The sequence below is a fragment of the Trichechus manatus genome, unplaced genomic scaffold, assembly GCF_000243295.1.
Source record: "Trichechus manatus latirostris isolate Lorelei unplaced genomic scaffold, TriManLat1.0 scaffold00073, whole genome shotgun sequence".
Lineage (NCBI taxonomy): Eukaryota > Metazoa > Chordata > Mammalia > Sirenia > Trichechidae > Trichechus > Trichechus manatus.
The window spans coordinates 567,964-594,281 of NW_004444009.1; the positions used below are offsets into that span (position 1 = coordinate 567,964).

Genomic DNA, 26,318 nt, shown 5'->3' on the forward strand with positions numbered 1-26,318 from the left:
TTCTCTATTTCATTTAATTCTGCTCTAATTCTTATTATTTCCTTTCTTCTGGTGCCTGAGGGCTTCTTTTGCTGCTCTTTTTCTACTTGTTCCAGTTGTAGGGTTAGTCTTTTGATTATGGCCCTTTCTTCTTTTTGGATGTGTGCGTTTATTGCTAAACTGACGTATGAGCACTGCTTTAGCTGTGTCCCATAGGTTCTGGTAGGATGTGTTTTCATTCTCATTTGATTCTATGAATTTCTGTATTCCATCCTTAATTTCTTGTATAACCCAGTAGTTTTTGAGCAAGGTGTTCAATGAAGCCTTCTGGTCCAGGATATCTTTGCCTCTCCCCATCCCCAAGTATAGGACTATCAACATATTAGTGAGGAGGTATCACTTGATCCTCAGTCTACAGAGAAAGAGAGTAACAGCATGTGACTGACACTGAAGGGTGTGATAAAGCTGAATTTTGGAGTGGGTTCCTAAGAAATGAACATCTGTATGTTGGTCACAAACAGCCTCATTTCTTTATGAAAATAATAGCATCTAATGGACTTAAATTTAATAATCGTTAGCTGCCATCAAGTTGGCTCTGACTCATGGCAACCCCATGTACAACAGAACAAAATATTGCTTGGTCCTGTAACATCTTCATGATTGCTGGTATGCTCTAGTTCATTGTTGTGGGCACTATGTATTTTGAGTGCCTTCAGTCTAGGGGGCTCATCTTCCAGCACTACATTGGACTATATTCTGTTGTGATCCATAGGATTTTCAGTGGCTAATTTTCAGAAGTGGATCACCAGGCCTGTCTTCCTAGTTTGTCTTATTACTGTGGTGACTTGCATATTGCTATGATGCTGGAAGCTATGCCACCAGTATTTCAAATAGCAGTAGGGTCACTTATGGTGGACAGGTTTCAGCAGAGCATCCAGACTAAGACTAATTTTGATTACAAGAAAGGACATAATTTAAATTTTGTAGGATTTGGATGAAATTTCCTTATAATTACCCCCAACTTTAAGAAGGCGTTTTTTTATTCTCCACGCTTTTTCATGCTGTAAAATTAAGAGTTGATGGGGAGCTTAGAGGTAAGCTTGGGCATAGATGTAAATTCGAGCTGGAAAACAGAACTGAAGCCCGCATGAGCAACAGAAAGAGAAAAGATCAGGGAGTCAGAGTGGACCATAAACAGGTGCTGCATGTGAGGAAACCTGGCTCCGGTGATGCCCTGTTGTTAGTTGCTGTCAAGTCCACTCTGACTCATGGCGACCCCATGTATAACAACAAGATGATGCTTGGTCCTGCACCATCTTCATGATTGTTGGTAGCTCAAGCCCATTGCTGTGGTCACAGTGTATTTTTAGTGCCTTCCAACCTAGGGGGCTCATCTTCTCGCACTATATTGAACAATATTCTGTTGTGACCCATAGGGACTCTTCCCCTAACTACCTACTGTCCCCTTTTGTCTCATAGAGCAGCATTTTCCTGGTGGCTGCTCATGCCTCTTGATAATGGCAGAGCAACTAAACTCTCCCGCGGGTGTGGGTGATGACCACTGGCAGATGTGGCTTTACTTTCCTTCTCCCTTGATACTCAGGAAGGGCTTAGACCCTGAACCCTTGGTAAGAGATCACTTCGAAAATTGTCTGTGTTTCTTGTTTTCTTGGCCATTTAGTCATTCATGCAACTGGTGGTATGGCTGCTAGACTTTGCTGAGACTGCAGGAATGGCAGTCGGTGGGCAGTGAGAGGCTTTCTACTAGGTTAGTACTGTATGTCTCTATGGATACCAAAGTCAGAGATGGCTATCTTGAGTCACCATGATATGGCTTCTAGGGAGTCTGGCACACTTGGTTGCCAATTCTTTCTTCACCCAACCCCTACACCCTGAATAGTCATCTGTTCCTCTCCAGAAGGGAAGGATCAGATGGTTTGTTCTTCTGATTTACTGATGGGGAACTGTGATGAGGGGAACAAAGGCACATGCCTTGGAGACAGCTTAGTGAACAGAGTCCAGCCTTCTGCTCTGAGGCTCTCTGCTTCATATCAGCTTCTTACTGTTCAGGCCCCCATTCTGATTATCCTATGAAAGAAAAATGTTTGAGCCAGAAGGGCTCAGGGGGCACTGGCAGGAGTCTTCCCCTTAATGATAACTGGGTGCCAAAGCCCCAGCTGTTGGTTTTTGCAGTTATCCCGTCATCCTCCTGTGGCACAGAAACTTGTTCCTGCAATGGGGCTACTGGAGAGACAGGATGGGACAGATGGACATGGAAGCTGTTTCAGAAGGGAGAACCTGACCTGACCACAGGAATTCTTTCTCTACTGGGCATCCCTGCTCTGCTCTGATGAGAAACCGCAGGGTCCTGTGAAACTACTTTTTAACTGTATCTCCAATGCAGCAGGCCAGCTCTGAAGCCTAGCTTCTGTTTTTAATTGTCTGAGGTCTTCTGGTCCTGCCCTTTCTCACATCCACTAATCCTTTGGGTCTTAGAAAAATCATTCCTCCAAGAAGTCATTCCCACTTCTTCCCCACCCCCATTCCCTACTCCCAAGAACCTTGGTTATATTCTTCCTTATCACTCTATTTTTCCCTGCATAGCATTTACCACATGTTGTTGTAAAAGTATAGTTTTATTCTCCCTGATAATATGAAGCAAGGTATGGGTCTATCTTAACAGATTTATCCTGTGTCTAGAATTTGATAGGCTCTTAAAATTACTTGAATAAAAGTGGGCTTGGGTGGCACAAATGGTTTGTGCTTGGCTATTAACTGAAAGGTTGGGGTTTGAATCCACCCAGGGGCACCGCAGAAGGAAAGGCCTGGTGATCTTTAAGATTACAGCCATTGAAAACCTTACAGAACACAGTTCTATTCTGACACACGTGGGTCACCATGAGTTGGAATCGACTTGCCAGCAATGGGTCTGGTTTTTGGTTTTGTCTTCTCAAATTTTTTTGGATCATGTATTTTGAACCTAACTTCTTTTCTGTCAGGGAGGAAAGAACCTAACTTCTTTTCTGTCGAGGACGAAAGAGGAGTTTGATTTTGGGGCTGTTGAAATTGAAGCATCTGTGTCTAATATTATGAATACATGGGTCTGAAACTCAAGTAAAAGGATTATACTTGGGGAAATAGATTTTGGAAGTCATTAGCAAGGCATGTAAAATGGCCTTTATACCCCCAATGTTGCTACCCAAGTATTCTAGATTTAGTGTGATTAGAAAAATAGAATTATAGGCAGTAGAGGACAGAGTTCTCATTCCAATTCCCATGGATTTACCCACTTGTTTTTCATCGCAGAAATGGCCTCCACCTTCAACCCCCGAGAATGTAAGCTCTCCAAACAAGAAGGGCAAAGCTATGGCTTCTTCCTGAGAATTGAGAAGGACACTGATGGTCACCTGGTCCGAGTGGTTGAGAAGGGTAGCCCAGCAGAGGAGGCTGGCCTCCAGGATGGAGATAGAGTTCTTAGGATCAATGGTGTCTTCGTGGACAAGGAAGAGCATATGCAGGTGAATGAGACATTTGGGGTTCTCCTCCCAGAATTTCTCCAGCCCCATATCTTCTTTGCTGGGTATAGTTTCTAGGGCCAATAGAGTTTGGTTCTTTCCTGGCCTCTGCTGGCAAGGCAGGACACTTTTATTTTTGTACCTTCTGCTGTCAACCAACTCCACTACAATTAACCAAGAACAGTAGAAAATACTCCTAGCTTTGAATAGAGTTAGGTCTAACATGCATTGCATGCTCACTATATGCCAGGAACTGTGTTAGGCAATTTCATATTCATTGTTTTGTTAAATCCTTACCCTAATCCTATGAGGTAGATATTACCATTTCACAGATAAAATAGAGGCTCAACTTGGTAATGTGCTCATAGAGTGAATATATGGGAGGGCCTGGCCTTGAGCCCAATTCTGTCTGACTCCAAGTGGGTGTTCTTCTCATTACACATGCTGTCACTCTCACTGCGGACCCAGAAGGACCTATTATGCTCTAGGGCAGCATTTATCTCCAGAATGGACTAGTCCTTTTAAGGGCCCTCTGGGCTGGAGCTGGGTCACACTCTAGATTCCGGAAGGGCCAGAGGCCCAGCTGAATCTGCACCTAGATTTCAGGAGGGTCAGGGAGGTGGTTTGGGGGCACTGTCTGCTTACTATTTGGGTGTCAGGGGTCAGCTGTCAGAATCTCCAGGGCCAGTGGTGAGCATTTCCCTTTGGCAGTTGATAGAGGCTTATTGGCTAATGTTATGCTTTTTTTCCTTCCTCCTAGGTTGTGGATCTGGTCAGAAAGAGTGGGAATTCAGTGACTTTATTAGTTCTGGATGGGGATTCCTATGAGAGTGCCATTAAAAAACAGGTAGACTTGAAGGAGTTGGGTCAAAGTCAGGAGCCAGGTTTGAGTAATAAGGAGCCGCCTGCGGTGAGGAATGGTGAAACAGAGACTTGGACCCAGCCTCGGCTGTGCTACCTGGTGAAGGAGGGGAACAGCTACGGCTTCTCTCTGAAAACTGTCCAAGGTGAGCTTTGAGTGTGGAAATGGACAACCAACTTCCCAGAAGAAGTTATTGGTTATGACTTTTCTTTGACCAACTTCTCAGTTGCTATGGATATCCTACAGCAGTTCGCTACCTCTCTCCCTGCCCTTTCCCTTGCCTGTCAGGATCTGGATATTGGTCAGCAGTGGAGGGGTACTGGGTGCTCCTGCCTCCCAGTTTGTCATGCTGAGCCTTTGAGGCCAGAGGGTTAGAGGGTTGGTGCTTCTTTGCTGTTTTCTATTTTCTTTAGGGTGAGGATGGAGGGGACAGTGGGGAATAAGACAAGAAAAAGGGAGTTCTTTGTAATAGCTACTTTTGAGTAAGATTGGTATCACTTCTCATCCCTGAGTGCCCAGGTGGTTATTCATTGATTCAGTAAGTTCTTGAGCACCTATTGATGTGTCAGACACTATAAGTGCTGGGGATACTGCAAAAATCCCTACCCTGCTGTGATATTCATGTAGGGTCCTCAGCTGTGGCCCAGTCTCACCTGTTCTGAGGTGCTTCGCTGACCTCCAGCTGAGAGGTGCGTAGTGACTTGAGAAACTCCGACCATCAGAAAGTACTAGAAGTTTTATTTCTAGAATTTCAGAGGTACAGACCGACCTGTGCTCAGTTGACCATAGTTCTGTAATGGTTTCTCTGGGATCTAGACTGGAACTAGAGGAGCTATGTTGGCCTGCTGATTCCACCTCTAATGTTGCCCCTGCCCAGTTCTTTCTGGTACTAGAGAGGCATTGGGGGTAGTCATAATTCAAGTGATAAAGGAGCAGACCAATGGGAAACATAAAATCATTTCCAAGGCTCATTTGACTTGTTGCAAGAGATGTAAACTAGCTATAAAAAGTATTTCTCAAGTTTTTTAGTTATTAAACACATTGGGGTGGGTGGTCAAGGAAAGCTTGGCATTTCCTAGAAGTCCATTATCATTAAAATGGTTAAAAAATCATAATTCAAATTCTACTCATTTGGCTTTTGTGATAACTTGATGAATGGGTTAGGTTAGTCTTATGAAGAAAATGTTTTCTCCATGGAAAATACATAACAAGGTAACAGGAGGAATGTTAACTGTTTAAGGAAATAGAGTTTAAGTTACTATATTCCTTACAAATGATTGATCTAGTCATTATGAATCTATCCTTTCCTTAGACTGAAATATTAAAATCTTGAAAGAATTGACAGCATTTCTTTAAGAAGCATCTAAATCACACCAGCTAGGAATCCAGACTGACCATACGTCTGTATGCTCTTCCCTCCCTCCTGTGCTTCCATCCTCATTAGCTTGTATCAGTGAAATTTATCAACTCCATTAGTAAGTGACAGCTGGTCACAGTACTAATTAAAGAGGGAATGGAGTAGATGGCTTTCTAATTCTACAAATGCAAAGAAAAGGAGTATGACACAATAATGCAACATAGGCGTTGTTTGGTGCTTTCTGATTCTAGAAGCCAGTGCCACCTCAGATGCCTTTCTTGCATTTACTTGGGATGAGAAATTCTTCTAAAATAAACAAATACAAGTTGAATAATACCTGTCAGCCTTTATGCTAAGAGCTGTAATTGCATTTCTAGATCAGAAGCCAAGGTCTATTTGAGTTAGCCCTAAAATTGGAAGTTCTAATTTCAAATTATTGGGAGAAAACACTTTATTGAACTTCTAGTTTGTCTGTGCAATGGAATTGTAACCCTTGTCCGCTTCCTACCCTCTTGCAGGTAAAAAGGGAGTATACATGACTGATATAACACCTCAAGGTGTGGCTATGAAAGCTGGTGTCCTAGCTGATGATCATTTGATTGAAGTGAATGGAGAGAATGTAGAAAATGCCAGCCATGAGGAAGTAGTTGAAAAGGTACACCCCAAGGAGTGCTTGTTATTTATTTATTTTTTACCCTATCTTTTCACTCTACCCTTATTGGAAGAGCCAGGAAAACAGGGATGTTAGGTGCCAGAATGAGTTTATAATGTATTAAGGGTGGACATACTCACTAGTGGTATGTTGTAGTTAGGTGCCATCAAGTTGGTTCCGACTCATAGCGACCCTGTGTACAACAGAATGAAACACTGCCTCGTCCTGCACCATCCTCACAATTGTTGTTATGTTTGAGCCCATTGCTGCAGCCATTGTGTCAATCCATCTCATTGAGGGTCTTCCTCTTTTTCGCTGACCCTCTACTTTACTAAGCATGATGTTCTTCTCCAGGGACTGGTCCCTCCTGATAACATGCCCAAAGTATGTGAGATAAAGTCATGCCATCCTCACTTCTAAGGAGCTTTCTGGCTGTCCTTCTTCCAAGACAGATTTCTTTGTTCTTCTGGCAGTTCATGATATACTCAATATTCTTCGCCAACACCATAATTCAAAGGCATCAATTCTTCATCGGTCTTCTTATTCATTGTCCAGCTTTTGCATGCATATAAAGCGATTGAAAATACCATGACTTGGGTCAGATGCACCTTGGTCCTCATAAGTAACATCTTTAAGGGGGTCTTTTGCAGCAGATTTGCCCAATGCAAAGAAGTTTGATTTCCTAACTGCTGTTTCCATGGGCGTTGATTGTGGATCCAAGTAAAATGAAATCCTTGACAACTTCAATCTTTTCTCTGTTTATCATGATGTTGTAAGGACTTTTTTTTTTTTTTTTTAAGGTTGAGGTATAATCCATACTGAATGCTATAGTCTTTGATCTTCATCAGTTAGTGCTTCAAGTCCTCTTTCAGCAAGCAGGGTTGTGTCATCTACGTATCGTAGGTTGTTAATGAATCTTCCTCTGATTCTGATGCCATGTTATTCTTCATATAGTCCAGCTTCTTGGATTATTTGCTCAGCATACAGACTGAATAAGTATGGTGAAAGGATACAACCCTGATACACACCTTTTCTGATTTTAAATCATGCAGTATGCCTTTGTTCTGTTCAAACAACTGCCTCTTAGTCTATGTACAGGTTCCTCATGAGCACGATTAAGTGTTCTGGGATTTCCATTCTTTGCAAAGTTATCCGTAATTTGTTATGATCCACACAGTCGAATGCCTTTGCATAGTCAATAAAACAAGGTAAGGAGCTTTCTGGTATTCTCTGCTTTCAGCCAAGATCCATCTGACGTCAGCAACGATATCATTCATTCCACATCCTTTTCTGAATCTAGCTTGAATTTCTGGCAGTTCCTGTTGCATGTGCTGCTGCAGCTGTTTTTGAATTATCTTTAGCATAAATTTACTTAATGTATAAGCAGTGTTAATATAGGGTTTGGAATAAGGCCTTTGATAGTCTCATGAAATCTTGAAGAAAAATGGTCTAAAGTACCATTAGCTTTGTTCTTTAGATTTTATTTGTACCTGATTGGGAGTCCCTTCTGAATTTATAATAAATTCAGTGCTGAGCCAATGTTAGATAAATATTTTAACATAAACTGGAAGATAACCAATGTGGTGGTAGATAGGAAGCTACATATGAGGAGTATTGGAAGGCCTATTATCCCCATATGTTATGTCCCAGCATGGTTCTATGACATATGGAAAACACTGAGATTTTCTTTTGAGGTCATATTGAACCTTGAAAATTGACTATTCTTCTTAGTAGTGCTTTTTTAAAGTAGGCCCTTAACTTTATCTTCCAAACTCCTGTTCCAGCCTTTACCTAAGCACATCTTAGTTTTCTGAATTCCAGCTCTCACTTGGGTTCAGTGGCATTTGCATGGGTGAGGTCATCCTTAACAAAGGGAAGAACAACTGTAGATGTGGAGGTAGATAAATCTCAGTTAGGTGTTAGGACATAGTACAACACAACTTAAACTCGGGCCTTCCATCCCGTGTTACCCACTAAATCCAGAGCCTACGTGCGTTTATGGAGAATCTTCCTTATTCCATAGCATCATTCTTGGGGTTGATGTTGTTCCTCACTTGTGTGTTGTTATAGGTAAAGAAGTCAGGAAGCCGTGTTGTGTTCCTACTAGTAGACAAGGAAACTGACAAGCGCTATAGTGAGCAGAAGATACAGTTCAAGAGAGAAACAACTAGTTTGAAACTGCTACCCCACCAGCCCCGAGTTGTGGAGATGAAGAAAGGCAGTGATGGCTATGGCTTCTACCTGAGGGATGGCCCAATGCAGAAAGGTAAGGCACTAGAGCAGAAAACTCAGCAACATAGCCATCCAATTTTTCATCTCAGTCTGACTTCAGAGTTCCATTAATCCCCCTGAATTCCCACCAGATGCATGAGGGGGATGGTAAGAAACTAGAAAGCATAGCTGGGCCAATTTCTATGTCACCTGGGGACCTGATGTGTAGGGCAACCCAAAGTTTCTGTAGAAAAATGATAAGGCAGAATTTGGGATCCAGGCAGTGGTGCACTAATAAACTGGCTCTCCGTAAAATTTCTATGGTGTAATCCCACCATGGCTGATTTCAAGCTTCCAACATGATGTCACTGAATGCAAAATTGAGAACAGAGGAGCAGAATTGGCTCTTGTGAGCTAGCATGAGCCAGCTCCAGCACACCACTGGATCTGGGGTAGGGTGTGGGTTAGGATATGGGAATCAGAGCTGAGAGTCTTCTACTGCCTTTTAACTCAGGAGAGAAATAGCTAAGGCCCTTTCAGGGAAGGAAAATTCATACAAGAATGTGGGTTCAGGCCATGCAAACTGTTATTTACTCAGCAGTTGCTATTTTATTTTCATTGTATATGTTTACCTGAATTCATCAGATATTGATTAGGTTCATATTATGTACAAAACATCCTCAGGGCCTTTGAGAATATCAAGTGAATCAGACAGGAATTCTTCAGTCAAGGAATCAAACATTTAATATAGGAGATAAGGCACATATCTCAAGGTGTAGATAGTGATAAGCACCTTAATAAAGGGGCTATGGGAATCCAATGTTAGAGTACGCATTTCTCACCAATATTGGAAGGCCTAATAGTGGAAGTGGCACTTGAGCTCTGGCTTTTAAATATGGACAGAATTTGAGCAAGTAGGTGGAGCAGAGGGAAAGGAAGATCATTCTAGGAAGATAGGAGCCATGTGAACAAAGCAGATAAACAGACACAGTTTAGCACCTAATGTGTAGAGTAGGAAACTAGGTGAGAAAGATAGATTGAGAGATAGTGAGGACCTTCAAGGCCAGGTTGAGGAGTTTGGACTTAGTTCTATAGTTGATGGGGAGTTAAGTTTTTTTGAGCAGTGTAAAGAAGAAAAAATTAAGCCTACAGTATCTTGGGGGATTTACACATCTCACTTAATCCTAACAACAAATTTGCAAAGAAAGAATTGCTGAAAGTGAGGGCTTGGAGAGGATAATAGTAATTACACAAGGTCAAATAGTTAATTGTGGTATAGCTGGGATCAAACTCAGATGTCTGGTTCCAAAGCCCATGGTCATTCTGTTGCATTGGGGAGTGACTTTGTCAGACATAATGCATGAAGATGATGAATCTGAAGATAGATCTGTATGTGTTGGAGAAGGGAAGGATTAGGAATCAGGGGAGCAGTTGGTGAAACATCCCTAGGGTCTTTGAGAATATCAAGTGACTCAGATAGGAATTCTTCAGTCAAGGAGTCTACCGTTTACTAGAGGAGATAAATGATCAGATGTTGTAGTAGTATAGGTAGAATTCTAGGCAGGAACTAATACAAATTGCATTTAGGGTAGAAGAAGTGGGGTGAAGAAGAGGGGATGTGTAAAATATAAGGTAGCATGGAAAGACTTAACAATTGATTAGATATGGGGGATAGATGGGGAATGAGAATTGAAGAATCAGTTGCTAAGTGTCAGTGATAAGGGAGATGGTACCACAGATAGGCAAGACGGTACCACTAACAGGTACCGTCTTTGGGATGGAGAGATGGGCAGAGATGATTTTTGGTTTGAATACATTACGTTTGAGGGATCTGTAGCAGCTAAGGAAACTCTGGTGGCATAGTGGTTAAGCACGATAGCTGCTAACCAAAAGTTTGGCAGTTCGAATCCACCAAGTGCTCCTTGGAAACCCTGTAGGGTGTTCTACTCTGTCCTATAGGGTCACTGTGAGTCAGAATTCACTCAATGGCAACAGGTTTTTTTTTTCTTCTTTTTTTTATAGTGGCTAAAGTGCCTGGAAAGGTTGGTAGTTTGAACCCACCAGTTGCTCTGGGGAGAAAGATGTGGCAGTCTGATTCCATAAAGATTACAGCCTTGGAAACCCTATGGGGCAGTTCTACTGTCCTACAGGATCTCTAAGAGTCGGAATCGACTCGATGGCAGCGGGTTTGGTTTTTTCGTTTTTTATAGGCTATCTGGTTAGGGATGCCCAGCAGCTAGCTGGAAAAATGAAGCTGGAGCTTGTTAAAGCAGTGTTGGGGGCAAAAAAGTGTGAGCAATTTGGAGGCATCTGATGAAGATAGTTGAAGTCATGAGAAGGCTAAAGACCCATCCTTGAGGTGTGCACAAACACCTATGTTCACAATTGAATAAACCCAATTGCTACTAAAATGGCAGCATGAGTTTCTTAGGGTTTGAAGACTTTGGTTTTCTTCATTCTTCCCCACCCCCTTTTTTATGGCTTAGCTTCTATGTATTATGTATGGATACAAATATGCTCACTGACTTCCTGAGCAGCTTGCTGACACTTAATGCATAGCATGCTATTTTGTCAAGGTTGAATGTCAGACACTTTTAGTAACAACATGCTGCTTTTCCTTAAGATCCTTTCATTGTTAGGGTGGAAAAAAAAATTCCATGCAAATAATAAACAAAAGAGCTAGGGTGGCAATCTTAATATCAAAGTAGATTTTAAGACAAAATTTGTTGGAAGAGATAAAGGTGGACATATAAAAGGGTAAATTAATCAAGATCTAACAATTATAAATATATAATGTACCCAACAGGGCACCTAAATATATAAAGCAAATAGTGACAGACTTGAAGGGAGAAATAGACAGTACTACAATAATAGTTGGAGACTCAATGCACCACTTTCAATATTGGACAGAACATCTAGAAAGAAGATGAACAAGGAAACAGAGGACCTGAATGATACTATAAACCAACTAGACTTAAAAGACATATAGAACACTCCATCCCAAAACAGCACAATATACATTCTACTCCGGTGCACATGGATCATTCTCCAGAATAAGATCATATTTTAGATCACAAAGTATTTTCTCTGACCACAGTGGAGTGAAGCTAGATGTCAATAACAGAAAGAAAAAAGAACCTGGAAAATACACAAACATATGGAAATTAAACAACACATTATTAAACCACCAGTGGGTCAAGGAAGAAATCAAAAGAGAAATCACAAATTTCTTAGAGTCAAATGAAAATGAAAGCACAGCATACCAAAACTTATGGGATGCAGCAAAGGCAGTACTCAGAGGGAAACTTATAGCAATAAATTCATACATAAAAAAAGAAAAAAGATATCAAACTAACAGCCTAACTTGACAACTCCAGGAACTAGAAAGAGAAGAGCAGACTAAGCCTAAACCTACCAGAAAAAAGGAAATAACAAAGATGAGAGCAGAAATAAACAAAATTGAAAACAGAAAAATAAAATCAATAAAACAAGAAGCTGGTTCTTTGAAAAGATCAATAAAACTGACAAACTCTTAGCTAGACTGACCAAAAAACCCATTGCCGTCGAGTCGATTCTGACTCATATCGACCCTATAAGACAGAGTAGAACTGCCCCATAGAGTTTCCAAGGGGTGCCTCATAGATTTGAACTGCTGACCTTTTTGTTAGCAGCTGTGGCGCTTAACCTCTATGCCACCAGGTTTCCAGACTGACGGAAGAGAAAATATGCAAACAACCAAAATAAAAAATGAAGGAGACATTACAACTGATCTGATAGAAACAGAGAATAATGACGGAATACTATGAACGACTGTATGGGAACAAACTGGATAACCTAGATGAAATGGACAAATTCTTAGAGGCACACAACCTACCCAAACTGACACAAGAGGAAGTAGAAAGTCTCAACAGCCCCACAACAAGCCCCATAATCAGTGATGAAAAACCTCCTAGCAACAACAACAAAAAAGTCCCAGACCAGATGGCTTCACTGGGAAATTCTACCAAACATTTAGAGAAGAATTGCCACCCATGTTGTTTAAACTCTTCAAAAGATAGAGAAGGAAGGGATACTTCCTAATTCATTCTAAGAAGCAAACATAACATGATACTCAAATCAGACAAAGGCACACAAGAAAAGAAAACAATAGGCCAATATCTCTTAGGAATATAGATGCAAAAATCCTCAACAAAATACTGGCAAACAGAATCTAACAGCATATTAAAAGAATCATACCCCATGACCAAGTATTCCAGGAACACAGAGATGGTTCAACATTAGAAAAGCAAATATACCTCATCAATAGAACAAAGGAAAAGAACAGTATAATCATCTCTGTAGATGCAGAAAAACATTTGATAAAATCCAACATACTTTTTTGATGAAAACCCTAAAGAAGATTGGAATAGAAGGGAAATTCTTCAATATGATTCAGGGCATATATGAAAAGCCAACATTATACTTAATGGAGAAAGACCTTTCCCCTTGAAATCAGGAACAAGACAAAGGTGCCCACTCTCACCACTTCTATTCAATATTAGAAGTTCTAGCCAGACCAATAAGACAAGAAAAATAAAAGGTATCCAGATGGGAAAAGAAGTAAAATTATCTCTGTTTGCAGATGACATGATCCTATATATAGAAAATCCTAAAGAGTCTGTAAGAAAACTTCTAGAGCTAATAGAGTAATTTAGCAAAGTTGCAGGGTACAAGGTCAACAAACAAAAATCAGTTGGGTTTCTATACACCAACAATAAGAAATCTGAAAGGGAAATTAGGGAAACAATTCCATTTACAATAGCATCTAAGAGAATAAAATACCTAGGAATAAATCTAACCAGAGATGTGAAGGACTTACACAATGAAAACTGTAAAACTGCCAAAAGAGATTAAAGAAAAATAAATGAAAGATGTTTCATGTTCATGGATTGGAAGACTTAATATTAAGATATCAACCCTACCTAAAGCAATCTATAGATTCAATGCAATCCTGATCAAAATTCCAATAGCCTTCTTTACAGAAATGGAAAAAACCAATCCTCAACTTTATATGGAGAAGCAAGAGGCCCCAGATAGCTAACACAATGCTGGAAGGGAAGAACAAAGTAGGACGACTCACACTTCTGATTTTAAAACATAACATACAGCTACAGTAATCAAAACAGTCTGGTACTGGTATAAAAATAGACACATAGACCAATGGAATAGAATTAAGAGTCCAGAATCAAACCCACACAACTATGGTCAACCGATTTTTGACGAGGGTGCTAAATCCATTTGATGGGGGAATAAAGAGTCTTTTCAGTAAATGGTGCTGGGAAAATTGGATTTCCACATGCAGAAAAATGAAACAGGATCCTTGTCTCACATCATACACAAAAACAAATTCAAAATGGACTAAGAACCTAAACGTGCAAACTAAAACCATAAAGTTCTTACAAGAACAAGCAGGGGCAATGCTGGTCAGGCCTAGCTTTCAACAGTGGATTATCTAAGATAACGAAAGCACAGACAGAAAAAGACAAATAAACGGGACCTCATAAAAATTAAAAAACTTTTTTGTTCATCAAAAATTTTACCAGGGAGTGGACAGTCCCATAAAACCAAATGGGACTAATGAGGCACAGCAGTCCAGGGACAACGACTAGAAGGCAGAAGGGGACAGGAAAGCTGGTGATAGGGAACCCAAGGTTGAGTAAGGATAGTGTTGATGTGTTGTGAGGTTGTTAACCATTGTCATAGGGCAACATGTGTACTAACTGTTTAATGAGAAACTATTTTGTTATGTAAACCTTCATCTAAAGTGAGAATAGCAGCACAATTGGAAGAGCGTAGTTGATGTCACTGAACTGTGCATGTAGAAATTTTTGAAATGGTGCATCTTTGGCTATGTGTATTTTCACCAAAAAAAAAAAAAAAAAAAAGGTCAAGAAGGGAGAGGGTTGACATGTCGTGGGGTTGTTAACCAATGTCATAAAACAATATGTGTACTACTGCTTCATGAGAAACTATTTGTTCTGTAAACCTTCACCTGAAGTACAATAAAAAAACAACAACAAAAAAAAAACCACAATAAGATAGTATTTCACTTCCACTAGGATGGCTAAGATTAAAAAAAAAAAAAAAAAAGGAATAATAAACGTTGTTGAGGATGTATAAAAAAAAAAGATTTACCAAAAGAATGAAAAGACCCAGACACCCTTTTAACTCAGTACTGAAGTCGCTCCTGAAATTCATCCTTCAGCCGAAGATTAGACAGGTCTATAAAACAATAACATACATAGTTCAACCATGTGTATGAGACTAAATGGGCGCCCCAGCCCAAAAGTAAAGACGAAAAGGCAGGAAGGGACAGGAAAACTGGACAAATGGAAATGGGGAACCAGAGATCAAGAAGGGGAGAGCACTGACACATTGCAGGGTTGGCAACCAATGTCACAAAACAATTTGTGTATTAATTGTTTAATGAAAAACTAATTTGCTCTGTAAACTTTCACCTCAGCACAATTAAAATAAAAAGTGATAAGACAAGCTACCTACTGGGAGAATATCTTCGGAAACCATATATGAGAAGAATCTAATAAGCAAAAAATATATAAAACTTTGACAACAACAAAAAGACAACCCAATCATAAAATGGGCAAAGGACTTGAATAGACATTTCACAAAAGAGGACATTCAAATGGCCACCAAACACATGAAAAAATGCTCAGTGTCATTAGCCATCAGAGAGATGCAAATAAAAAACACAATGAGATACCATTTCACCACCGCTAGGATGTCTAAGACTAAAAAGTAACAAATGTTGGCAAAGACGTGGAGAAATTGGAACATTTATCCATTGCTGGTAGGCATGCAAAATGGTATAGCCACTGTGGAAAACAATGTGGCGGTTCCTCAAAAAACTAAAAATAGAACTACCATATGACCCAGCAATTCCTCTCCTAGGTGTATACCCAAAAGACTTGAAAGCAGAGACTTAAATAGAGACTTATACACCAATGTTCATTGCAGAACTATTCATAATAGCCAAAAGGGGGAAACAACCTAAATGTCCATCAACAGATGTATGGGTAAACAGAATGTAACATACATACAATGGAATACTACTCAGCCAGTAGGAGAAATGAAATCTTGATACATGGCTACAGTATGGGTGGAGCTTGAAGACAGTATACTGAGTGAAATAAGCCAATCACAAAAGGACAAATATTGTACAACCTCACTTATATAAAAAGACGAGGAAAGGCAAAGGCATAGACCAAAGTTTATTAGTGCTTACCAGGGGTGGGAGGGAAGGGGAAAAGGGGGTTAACAGTGATGGAAAAATCACATTAAGGGTAGGGTTGCACAGCTGATTATTGTAATTGCTGTCAATAAGTTGTACACCTGTAAAGTCATGGTTTCATGGGATATCCCAACTAATTGGCCTAATAATATATTTAGTGCTTCTTTACAATCTGCCAGTTCCATTGCATAGTTCCTGAGATCTTACGAGCTTGCAAATAGCCATCTGAGTCACAACAATTGGTCTCTATTTGCCTGGAACAACAGAGGAAGAAGGAGAGTCATGAATAGAGTGAGGATATGGAATATGTGGCTAATTGTCCCCATGAACAACTGCTTCCTTTGCCATGAGACCAGAATAACTGGATGGTACTATTACTGAACATTTCGATCAAAAACTCCATAGAATAATCGTGATTAAAATTTGAACAGAATTTCAAATTCTCATGGACTCTAGACTTTCTGGAGCCGTGGAAGTTTGATGAACCCCTGATACTATTGCCCTGAGATAATCTTTGAACTTTGAACCAAAAATGTCCCTTGAAGTCTTCTTAAAAACGAACAATAGTTTAGTTTAACTAGTAAAGATCTGCCTTGAGCATTATGCTCTTTAAGAACTATGTGTAGGACCAAATTGACAACAGCAACTCAAAAGATTGGATGGGAACCTTAGGGGACAGTGACTTTACGTTAATGAGGGAGGAACAACTCAGAAAAGGTGGATGAGAATGGTTTCACAACTCGAATGTAATCAATGTCAATAAATTGTACATGTAGAAACTGTTGAATTGGTGTATGTTTTGCTGTGTATATTAACTACAACAACGAAATAAAATTTAAAGGGGGAAAAAATCCTAGTGGAGCCAACATGGTGCTATAGACAGAAGCACCATGACATGCCTCCACAGCAAAGACCTGAAAAACTAAGTAAAACAGAGACAAATGTCAATCCTGGAACCCTAAGTGTCAAATGAAGAGATAAAGAACTCAACCGAGCACTGAATGGAGTAAGCAACTGACAAAGAACAGAGAGTAAGGAGCGTTATGAGCGGAGATCCCCTATCAGTTAACACAGCATGGATCCACCATCTTGGACTCCTGTTGGAGATCAGCAGACAGGGAGCATAGGAAAGCAGATTCACAGAGCTCGCAGCAGGAGACAGAGCACCCGGTAACCAGTGAGACGTAGTTTCCCACCCCACCTCCCCCTGCTCAACCTTCGCTGCTTCCCAGCTTTCCAGAGGGCCACGACCTTGGTATGGGAGGTGCCAGTTCCATGCCTCGTGTATTCACCCCACCCATACTGGCTGGCTTCTTCACTGCCATTTCTTTGTTGCTGGTGTTACTTTCTTCAGCCTCTTGGTTTCTTTCCTGCCTCTCACCTCTTCCCCCCCTTTCTGACTCCGTGTGCCATCCTTGCTTCTTGACAGGCTGTGAAGCACTGCTCAGCTGGGGAACTGATCTGGTCTGTGCGGCCACAGTGGTGGTATCCCTGGGGGCTTTTTTGTTTGTTTTCACTTTTTTCCTTTTTATTTGTCTTCATTTCTCAGTTTCTCATCTCTTTCTACTTACCTTCTTTTCCTGTCTTCTGAATACCTGGTGCTATGTATCATCTCCACCTCTTTTAGCTGGGCTGTGCTGCATGGCTTGGGAGCTGCTTTCCCGGTCTGTGCAGCTGTGTCAGTGGGATCCCTGGGAGCATTTTTTAAAAAAAATTTTATTTTTTATTTATATGTATTTCTCTTTTGTTTCTCTTTGTTTCTCAGTTTCTTGTCTCTCGACTCCAATGGCAAGCTCCCTTAGCAATTTTTTTGCTCCTGTTTCTCCTCTTTCTCTTCTTTTCCATACCCACCTTAGCTCCACACATCACAACCTCCCCCTGTCCCTCCTTCCTGCTTATCTGCACCATGTGCTGAATGTTGCACTCCCAAGCATCACAGGCATGACCTACTAGAAGCTGCCCTGCACTGACCACCAGTTGATCTTGTCAGCCCCAGTACATGCACAAACAAGCCATCCCAGCCCCTCCCCTTCAGCTGGACCTGACCTGCTGCACTACAGCTGAGCGACTGGCCTTGCACATTGGACAAGGATGTGAAAAATATACCCACAGATGAGCAAACAATAAAGAATGCACAACCCACCTGCTCAGACATAACCAAATAAAAAAGCAGGATGAAATAAACAAAGCTACAATCAATAAATGAAGAAAATAACTACTGAATGTCCTGAAGACTGCAGACAATATCAAAACATATTTAAAAAACAGGACAGGAGGATTCCAGTAGGCATCCAAAATAAAACACTGGGTGACTTTCCAGTAGAAGAAAAGGCACTAGAACTACCTGATAAAGAATTCAAGTCTCTAATATTCAGAGCTATCCAATAGTTGAAACAAAAAGCAGACAAAAATGAGGAAAAAATAGAAAAATTCATGGAAAAGGCAGACAAATTCATGGAAAATACTGACAAAAAAAGAAAAAAATCAGGAAAATAATACAGGAACAGAATGTCAAAATAAATTCACAACTAGAAATCATACAAAAACAACAATTAGAAATCCAAAAGATAAACAACAAGATTTCAGAAATGGACAGTGTCATAGAAGGGCTGAGGAACAGGTTTGAAACAATGGAAGACAAGATCAGTGAAATTGAAGATAAACACTTGGATACAACTTTGCGGAAAAAATCAGAAAAAATAACAAAGAAAAATTAAGAAACCCTGAGAATTACATGGGATGCAGTCAAAACCAAAAATTTTCAAGTGATTGGTGTTCCAGAACGGGGAGAAAACAGAAAACACAGAGAGGATCATTGAAGAATGGCTGACAGAAAACTTCCCTAATATCATGAAAGATGAAAAGCTGACCATCCAAGAAGCTCAATGAACCCCATATAGGATAGACCCCGAAAAGAAAATCACCAAGGCATATCATAATCACACTCACTAAAACCAAAGAATCCTGAGAGCAGCTCAAGAAAAACAAGAAGTCACATACAGAGGGGAAAAAATTAGATTAAGCTCTGATTACTCAGCATAAACCATGCAGGTAAGATGGCAATTGGATGACATACATAAAACCTTGAAAGAAAAAAGCCAACCAAGAGTAATATATCCTGCAAAATTCTCATTCAAATATGATGTGAAATTAGGACATTTCCAAATAAACAGAAATTAAGGGAATGTGTAAAAACCAAACCAAACCAAACTTACAAGAATTAGTAAAGGGAATCCTTCGGTTTGAGAACAAACAACATCAGACAACAGCCTGAATCTAGGACACAAGATTGCATCAGCCAGACACCAACCTGGGAAATGAACTCTCAAGGACTGTTCAAAACCAAAAGATTTACAACAGGGAACCAGAGAGGTTAATCTGTAAATGACAACGTTAAAAAGATAAAAGAGAGAATAAATGGTGTAGGTATAGAACTTTCTAATGGAGAGGAAGGCAAGGCGATACCAACTAATAATAGACTTGTTCAAACTTAGGAAGATGAGGGTCAATTTCAAGGTAACCATGAGAAAGTGAACAAACCTACTCATCAAAATAAAGAAGAAAAACAAAGTCTCAGTAATACAAAATCTACAAAAACAAAAGAAATAAAAAAAATCACAAAAGGAATTCAGCACAGGAGAGTAAAAGGAACAAAGAAATCATCAGCATCACAAAAAAAGCTACAAAATGACGATAAACTCACACCAATCAATAATTACACTGAACATAAATGGCCTAAATGCACTCATAAAGAGAGAGTGACAGAATGGATAAAAAAACAGGATCCATCAATATATTGTCTACAAGAGACACACCTTAAAAACAAAGACATAAATTTATTAAAAATCAAAGGGTGGAAAAAAAATACATCAAGCAAACAGCCACCAAAAAAAGAGCAGGAGTGGCAATACTAATCTCAGATAAAATAGACTTTAAAACAAATTCTACCATAAAAGACAAAGAAGGGCACTATATCATGATTAAAAAGGTGATCCAGCATGAATACATAACCATAATAAATATCTATGCACCCAATGACAGGGCTCCAAAATAGATAAACTTTAACAGCACTGAAAAGAGAAATTGACAGTTCCACTATAATAGTAAGAAACTTCACATTACTCTCGGTAAAGGACAGAACATCTAGAAAGAAACTCAGCAAAGATATAGAAGATCTAAAGGCCACAACCAGCCAACTTGAACTCATAGACATATAAAACACTCCACCCAACAGCTGCAAAGTATGCATTCTTTTCCAACACACATGGAACATTCTCTGGAATAGACCACATCTTAGGCCCCAAAGCAACCCTCAACAAAATCCAAAACACTGAGATAACACAAAGTCTTCTCTGATCACAACGCCATCAAGGTAGAAATTAACAACAAGAAGAGCAAGGGAAAAAAATCAATTACATGGAAACTGAATAACACCCTGCTTAAAAACCACCGGGTAATAGAGGAAATCAAAGATGGAATAAAACAATTCCTAAAATCAAATGAGAATGAAAACACATCATACCAAAACCTTTGGGACACAGCAAAGGCAGTGCTCAAAGGTCAATTTATAGCAATAGATGCACACATCAAAAAAGAAGAAAGGGACAAAATCAAAACATTAGCTACACAACTTGAACAAAAAGAGAACAACAAAGGAAGTCTACGGCCACTAGAAGAAAGGAAATAATAAAGATCAGAGCAGAAATAAATGAAATAGAGACTAGAAAAACAATAGAAAGAATCAACAAAATTGACAAACCACTGGCCAAACGGACAAAAGAAAAACAAAAGAGGACACAAATAACCCAAATAAGAAATGAAATTGGGGTTATTACAACAGACTCAACTGAAATAAAAAGGATCATAACAGTATTATGAAAAACTATACCCCAACAAATCTGAAAATCTAGAGGAAATTGACAAATGTCTAGAAACACACTACCTACTCAAACTATCACAAATTAATGTTGAAAATCTGAACAGACCCATAACAAGAGAAGGGATTGAAAAGGTAATTAAAAAAAACTCCCAACAAAAAGAAGCCCTGGTCCAGATGGCTTCACTGGAGAATTCTACCAAACATTCAGAAAACAGCTTACACCACTACTACTCAAATTATTTCAGAACATAGAAAAGGAAAGGATACTTCCAAATTCATTTTATGAAGCCAGCATAACCCTGATACCAAAACCAGGCAAAGATGCCACAAAAAAAGAAAATTACACACCAATATCTCTCATGAATATAGGTGCAAAAATTCTCAACAAAATTCTAGCCAATAGAATTCAGCATCATATCAAAAAAATAATACACCCTGACCAAGTAGGATTCATACCAGGTATGAAAGGATGGTTCAACATTAGAAAAATCAATCAACGTAATCCACCACATAAATAAAAGGAAAGAAAAGAATCTCATGATCGTCTCGCTTGATGCAGAAAAGGCATTCGACAAAGTCCAACACCTATTACTGATAAAAACTCACAATAAAATAGGCATAGAAGGGAAATTTCTCAACATAATGAAGGGCATCTATACAAAACCAACAGTCAACATCATTCTAAATGGAAAGAAGCTGAAAATATTCCCCTTGAGAACAGAAAAAAGATAAGGATGTCCTCTATCACCATTCCTATTGAACATTGTGCTGGAAGTCCTAGCTAGAGCAATAAGGCAAGAAAAAGAAATAAGGGACATCCAAACTGGTAAAGAAGAAGTAAAACTGTCAGTATTTACAGATGATATGATACAATATATAGAAAACCTGAAAGACTGCACGAGAAAACTACTGGAACTAACAGATTCAGCAGAGCAGCAGGATACAAGATAAACATATAAAAATCAGTTTTGGATTCCTATACACCAATAAAGAGAATGATGAAAAGGAAATCAGGAAAACAATACCATTTATAATAGCCCCTAAAAAAATAAAACACTTAGGAATAAATCTAACCAGGGATGTAAAAGACCTGTACAAAGAAAATTACGAAACGCTATTGCAAGACACCAAAAGAGATCTACATAAATGGAAAAACATAGCATTGTGTGTGAAAATGTCAATTCTACCCAAAGCAATCTACAAATACAGTGCAATCCCGATCCAAATACCAGCGACATTCTTTAAAGAGATGGAAAAAACAATCATTAAATTTATATGGGGACGGAAGAGGCCTGGGATATGTGAAGCATTACTGAAGAAGAAGAATAAAGTAGGAGGACTCTCACTACGTTACCTCAGAACCTACAATACTGCTACAGTAATCAAAACAGCCTGGTACTGGTACAACAACAGATACATTGACCAATGGAACAGAATTGAGAACCTAGATGTAAATCCATCCACCTTCGGTCACCTGATCTTTGACAAGGGCCCAAAGTCCATTAGATGGGGAAAAGACGGTCTTTTTAACAAATGGTGCTGGCAAAATTGAATGTCTATCTGCAAAAAAATGAAACAGGACCCATACCTCACATCATATACAAAAACTAATTCAAAATGGATCAAAGACCTAAATATAAAACCAAAAACTTTAAAGATTATAGAAGAAAAACTAGGATCAATGCTAGAGAGCCTAATACACAGCATTAATAGGATATAAACCATAACTAACAACATAGAAACTCCATAACATAACCTAGATAACTAGGATCATCTAAAAATTAAACACTTATGCTCATCAAAAGACTTCACCAAAAGAGTAAAAAGAGAACCTACAGACTGGGAAAAAATTTTTGGCTATTACAAATCCAACAAAGATCTAATCTCTAAAATCTACAGGAAAATCCAACACCTCTACAACAAAAAGACAAATAATTCAGTTAAAAAATGGGCAAAGGAAATGAACAGACACTTTACCAAAGAAGACATTCAAGTGGCTAACAGACACATGAGGAAATGCTCTTGATCGCTAGCCATTAGAGAAATGCAAATCAAAACCACAACGAGATAGCATCTCACCCCACCATTACTGGCACGAATCAAAAAAACAGAAAATAACAAATGTTGAGGAGGCCGTGGGGAGATTAAAACTCTTACCCGCTGCTGGTGGGAATGCAAAATGGTCCAACCATTTTGGAAAACGATATGGTGCTTCCTTAGAAAGCTAGAAAGAGAAATACCATATGATCCAGCAATCTCACTCCTAAGAATATATCCTAGAGAAATAAGAGCCATCACACGAATAGACAGATGCACACCCATGTTCATTGCAGCATTGTTCACAATAGCAAAAAGATGGAAACAACCTAGGTGCCCATCAACAGATGAATGGATAAACAAACTATGGTACATACACACAATGGAGTAGTATGCAATGATAAAGAACAATGATGAATCTGTGAAGCATCTCACAACATGAATGAATCTGGGGGGCATTATGCTGAGTGAAATAAGTCAATCACAAAAGGGCAAATATTGTATGCGACCACTACTGTAAAAACTCATGAAAAGGTTTACACACAGAAAAACAATCTATGATGGTTACATCGGAGGGGAGGAGTTGGGATGGAAAAACACTAAATAGACAATAGATTAAGTGGTAACTTTGGTGAAGGGTAAGACAGTACACAATGCTGGGAAACCAGCTCAATTTGTTCAGGGTAAGGTCATGGATACTCCATGGAGAAATCCAAACTACCTTAGGGACTAAATTACTGGGCTGAGGACTGTGAGGACCATGGTCTCAGGGAACATCTAGCTCAACTCGCATATCATAGTTTATAAAGAAAATTTTCTACATTCTACTTTGGTAAGTAGCATCTGGCATCTTAAAAGCCTGTGAACGGCCATCTGAGAGATTCCCCTGGTCTCACCCCTTCAGGAGCAAGGGAAAATAAAGAAAATTAAAGACACAAGGGAAAGATTAGTCCAAAGGACTAACAGACCACGACTACCACAGCCTCCACCAGACTGAGTCCAGTACAACTAGATGGTGCCCAGCTACCACCACTGACTGCTCTGACAGGGATCAAAACAGCGGGTCCCAGACAGAGCTGGAGAAAATGTAGAACAAAATTCTAACTCAAAAAAAGACCAGACTTACTGGCCTGACAGAGACTGGAGAGTATGGCCCCCGACACCCTTTTAGCTCAGTAATGAAGTCACTCCAGAGGTTCACCTTTTAGCCAAAGATTAGACAGACCCATACGACAAAATGAGATTAAAGGGGCACACCAGCCCAGGGGCAAGGACTAGAAGGCAGCAGGCGACAGGAAAGCTGGTAATAGGGAACCCAAGGTCGAGAAGGGAGAGTACTGACATGTCATGGGGTTGTTAACCTATGTCATAAAACAATATATGGACTAACTGTTTAATGAGAAGCTAGTTTGTTCTGTAAAGCTTCATCTAAAGTACAAATTTCGGAAAAAAAAAAAAAAAAGATAAAAAAAAATCATTTCATTGTTAATGATAGGATTTGTCCCTGGAGTGAGTTCTGAGCAGGGAGTGAGGCAGGATAAGGTGCTTATAGGCTTCCTGGCATGCCAGTAGGAGGGAGAGTAGTTGCATTCAGCATGCCTTTTATATTTATTTCACTATGGCTTTGGGTTCCAGCAGAAACTCTGTTTGTTTGAAGGAGCTTTAGAAGACTTTTTGATATATATATATATATTTTTTGGCAGGGGGGGTAGGTCAAATCATCAAAGACATAGATTCTGGAAGCCCAGCAGAGGAGGCTGGCCTGAAGAACAATGATCTGCTAGTTGCTGTCAATGGCGAGTCTGTGGAAGCCCTTGATCATGACAGTGTGGTGGAAATGATTAGGAAGGGTGGAGATAAGACTTCACTGTTGGTGATAGACAAGGAGACAGACAACATGTATAGACTGGTAAGTAATACAAGGCCTCATATTCATGTGTTAATGTTTGACCCATTTATTCATTCTCTCAAACTCCGGTTATTACTTTGTGCCCATCGCCAAGGGTATTCAGACTAGGTTATGGCCTAAATTCAGTTTAGTGGGTGTAGACAGACCTAAATTTTGACGATTTAAGAAGAAAATTGATAAATGCTGTGATAGATGCATAAGGTATCTCAAGAGCACACAGTTCACCTAATCCAGACTACAAGGCTTCTGAACAAGGTAATATGTGAAGTGATCTGGAAAAAAACAGGTGTTAGGTATAGGGGGGATTACTATGAAGTGCCCCAAATAAAGGGAGCAGCATGTAAACTGTGATGGAATGTAGTTCATTTGGAGAAGAACAGGAACTTCAGTGTGGCTGGAGAGGAAAATGTTATGAGACTAGAAAGGTATAGGGAATTCAGACTTTAGCTGAAGGTTGGAGATATTGTTTTGAGAAGTGTTAGTGGGAGGTTGAAATGAAGCTGTCCAGTTGTTAGCGAAGAATGTACAGGTCTGGCATTTAGGAGAAAGATTTGGACTATAGATGCAGATTCGGGGTCCTCAGCATATAGGTTGTAATTAAAGGCATAGGATTTGATGAGCTCCCTAGGAGGGTATGTGCACTGAAGACAGAACTCTGGAGCACAGACATGCTGAAAGGGGTGGGCAGAGAAGGTAAGTGGTAAATGAAAGAGCCTGGGAAAGAAGAGTTTTGGAGGAGGCAAGAACCAAGTAAGGTACTTCGAAGTCAGGGGGGTGGACATCAAGGAGGAGAGGGAGTATGCAACAGAATTAAACACTGGATAGAGACTGAATAAGGAGAACAACTTTTCTGTTGGAATTAGCTATGATGAAGGCACGGGAAAGAATAGTTTCAATAGAATGGTGGGGGCAAAAGAGAATACAGAGTGAATGGATGGTAAGTAAAGACTGAGTGTAGACTACTTTTTGTTTGGTTTCAAGATGCTTAATTGTGAAGAAGAGATGTAGAGCAGTGGCTAGAAGAGAATTTAAGTTGGGAAGACTTTTTTCTTAAGATGGTAGGTACATGAGTATTTCCATAGAAGAGAATGAACCAGTAAAAAGAGGTTAAAGATTCTGGGAAGAGAGTGAGGCTCCTGAGGATATACAAAATGATAGAATTGAGATCACAGTTAGAAGAAAAAGGAGATAAAAGAGAGGAACAGGAAATAAGAGTTTCCACTCAGTTTCTTTTTCCCTGAAATAAAACACGCGCTCATTTGCTGAGAATGGGGTGGGGGGTTGGGAGGCAGTTGGTAGTCAAGGAATTTAGAGATCGATACAATTTTGAAATAACTGTTGTGAAAAATAGACAAAGATGAATAGAACACAGGATTGCTCAGTAGGGCTGACAGTCCTGTTGAGGTTGGAGACCAAGTTTCTACTGGTACCAGTTGATATGTTTAGGTTGTTTAGCCCCAGCATAGGAGTGAAGGCAGACAGCTGGACTGATTCAGGACTGGGAATTATTTTCAGGTGTATAAAACAGCCAGGTGGAGTTAAATGTTGGCAAGAGTGGTTGAAGTGACTGATCACAGGATCAAGGCTGACTAGGGATGGGGAGGTAACTGATATTGGAAGATGATAAAA

The 26,318-nt window shown here is 39.7% G+C and overlaps 1 protein-coding gene across 2 annotated transcripts in view; it reads left to right on the plus strand.

Annotated features, from left to right (window-relative positions):
* PDZK1 (PDZ domain containing 1) overlaps positions 1-26,318 on the plus strand; it is a 70,285-nt gene that overhangs the window by 34,146 nt on the left and 9,821 nt on the right. For both annotated transcript variants that reach the window (XM_023734842.1, XM_023734841.1), the window contains exons 2-6: positions 3,286-3,497; positions 4,255-4,501; positions 6,232-6,368; positions 8,436-8,631; positions 24,484-24,689. In XM_023734842.1, coding sequence (XP_023590610.1) covers positions 3,288-3,497; positions 4,255-4,501; positions 6,232-6,368; positions 8,436-8,631; positions 24,484-24,689 — 996 coding nt within the window. In that variant the 5' untranslated portion in view covers positions 3,286-3,287. The remainder of the gene's footprint in view (positions 1-3,285; positions 3,498-4,254; positions 4,502-6,231; positions 6,369-8,435; positions 8,632-24,483; positions 24,690-26,318) is intronic.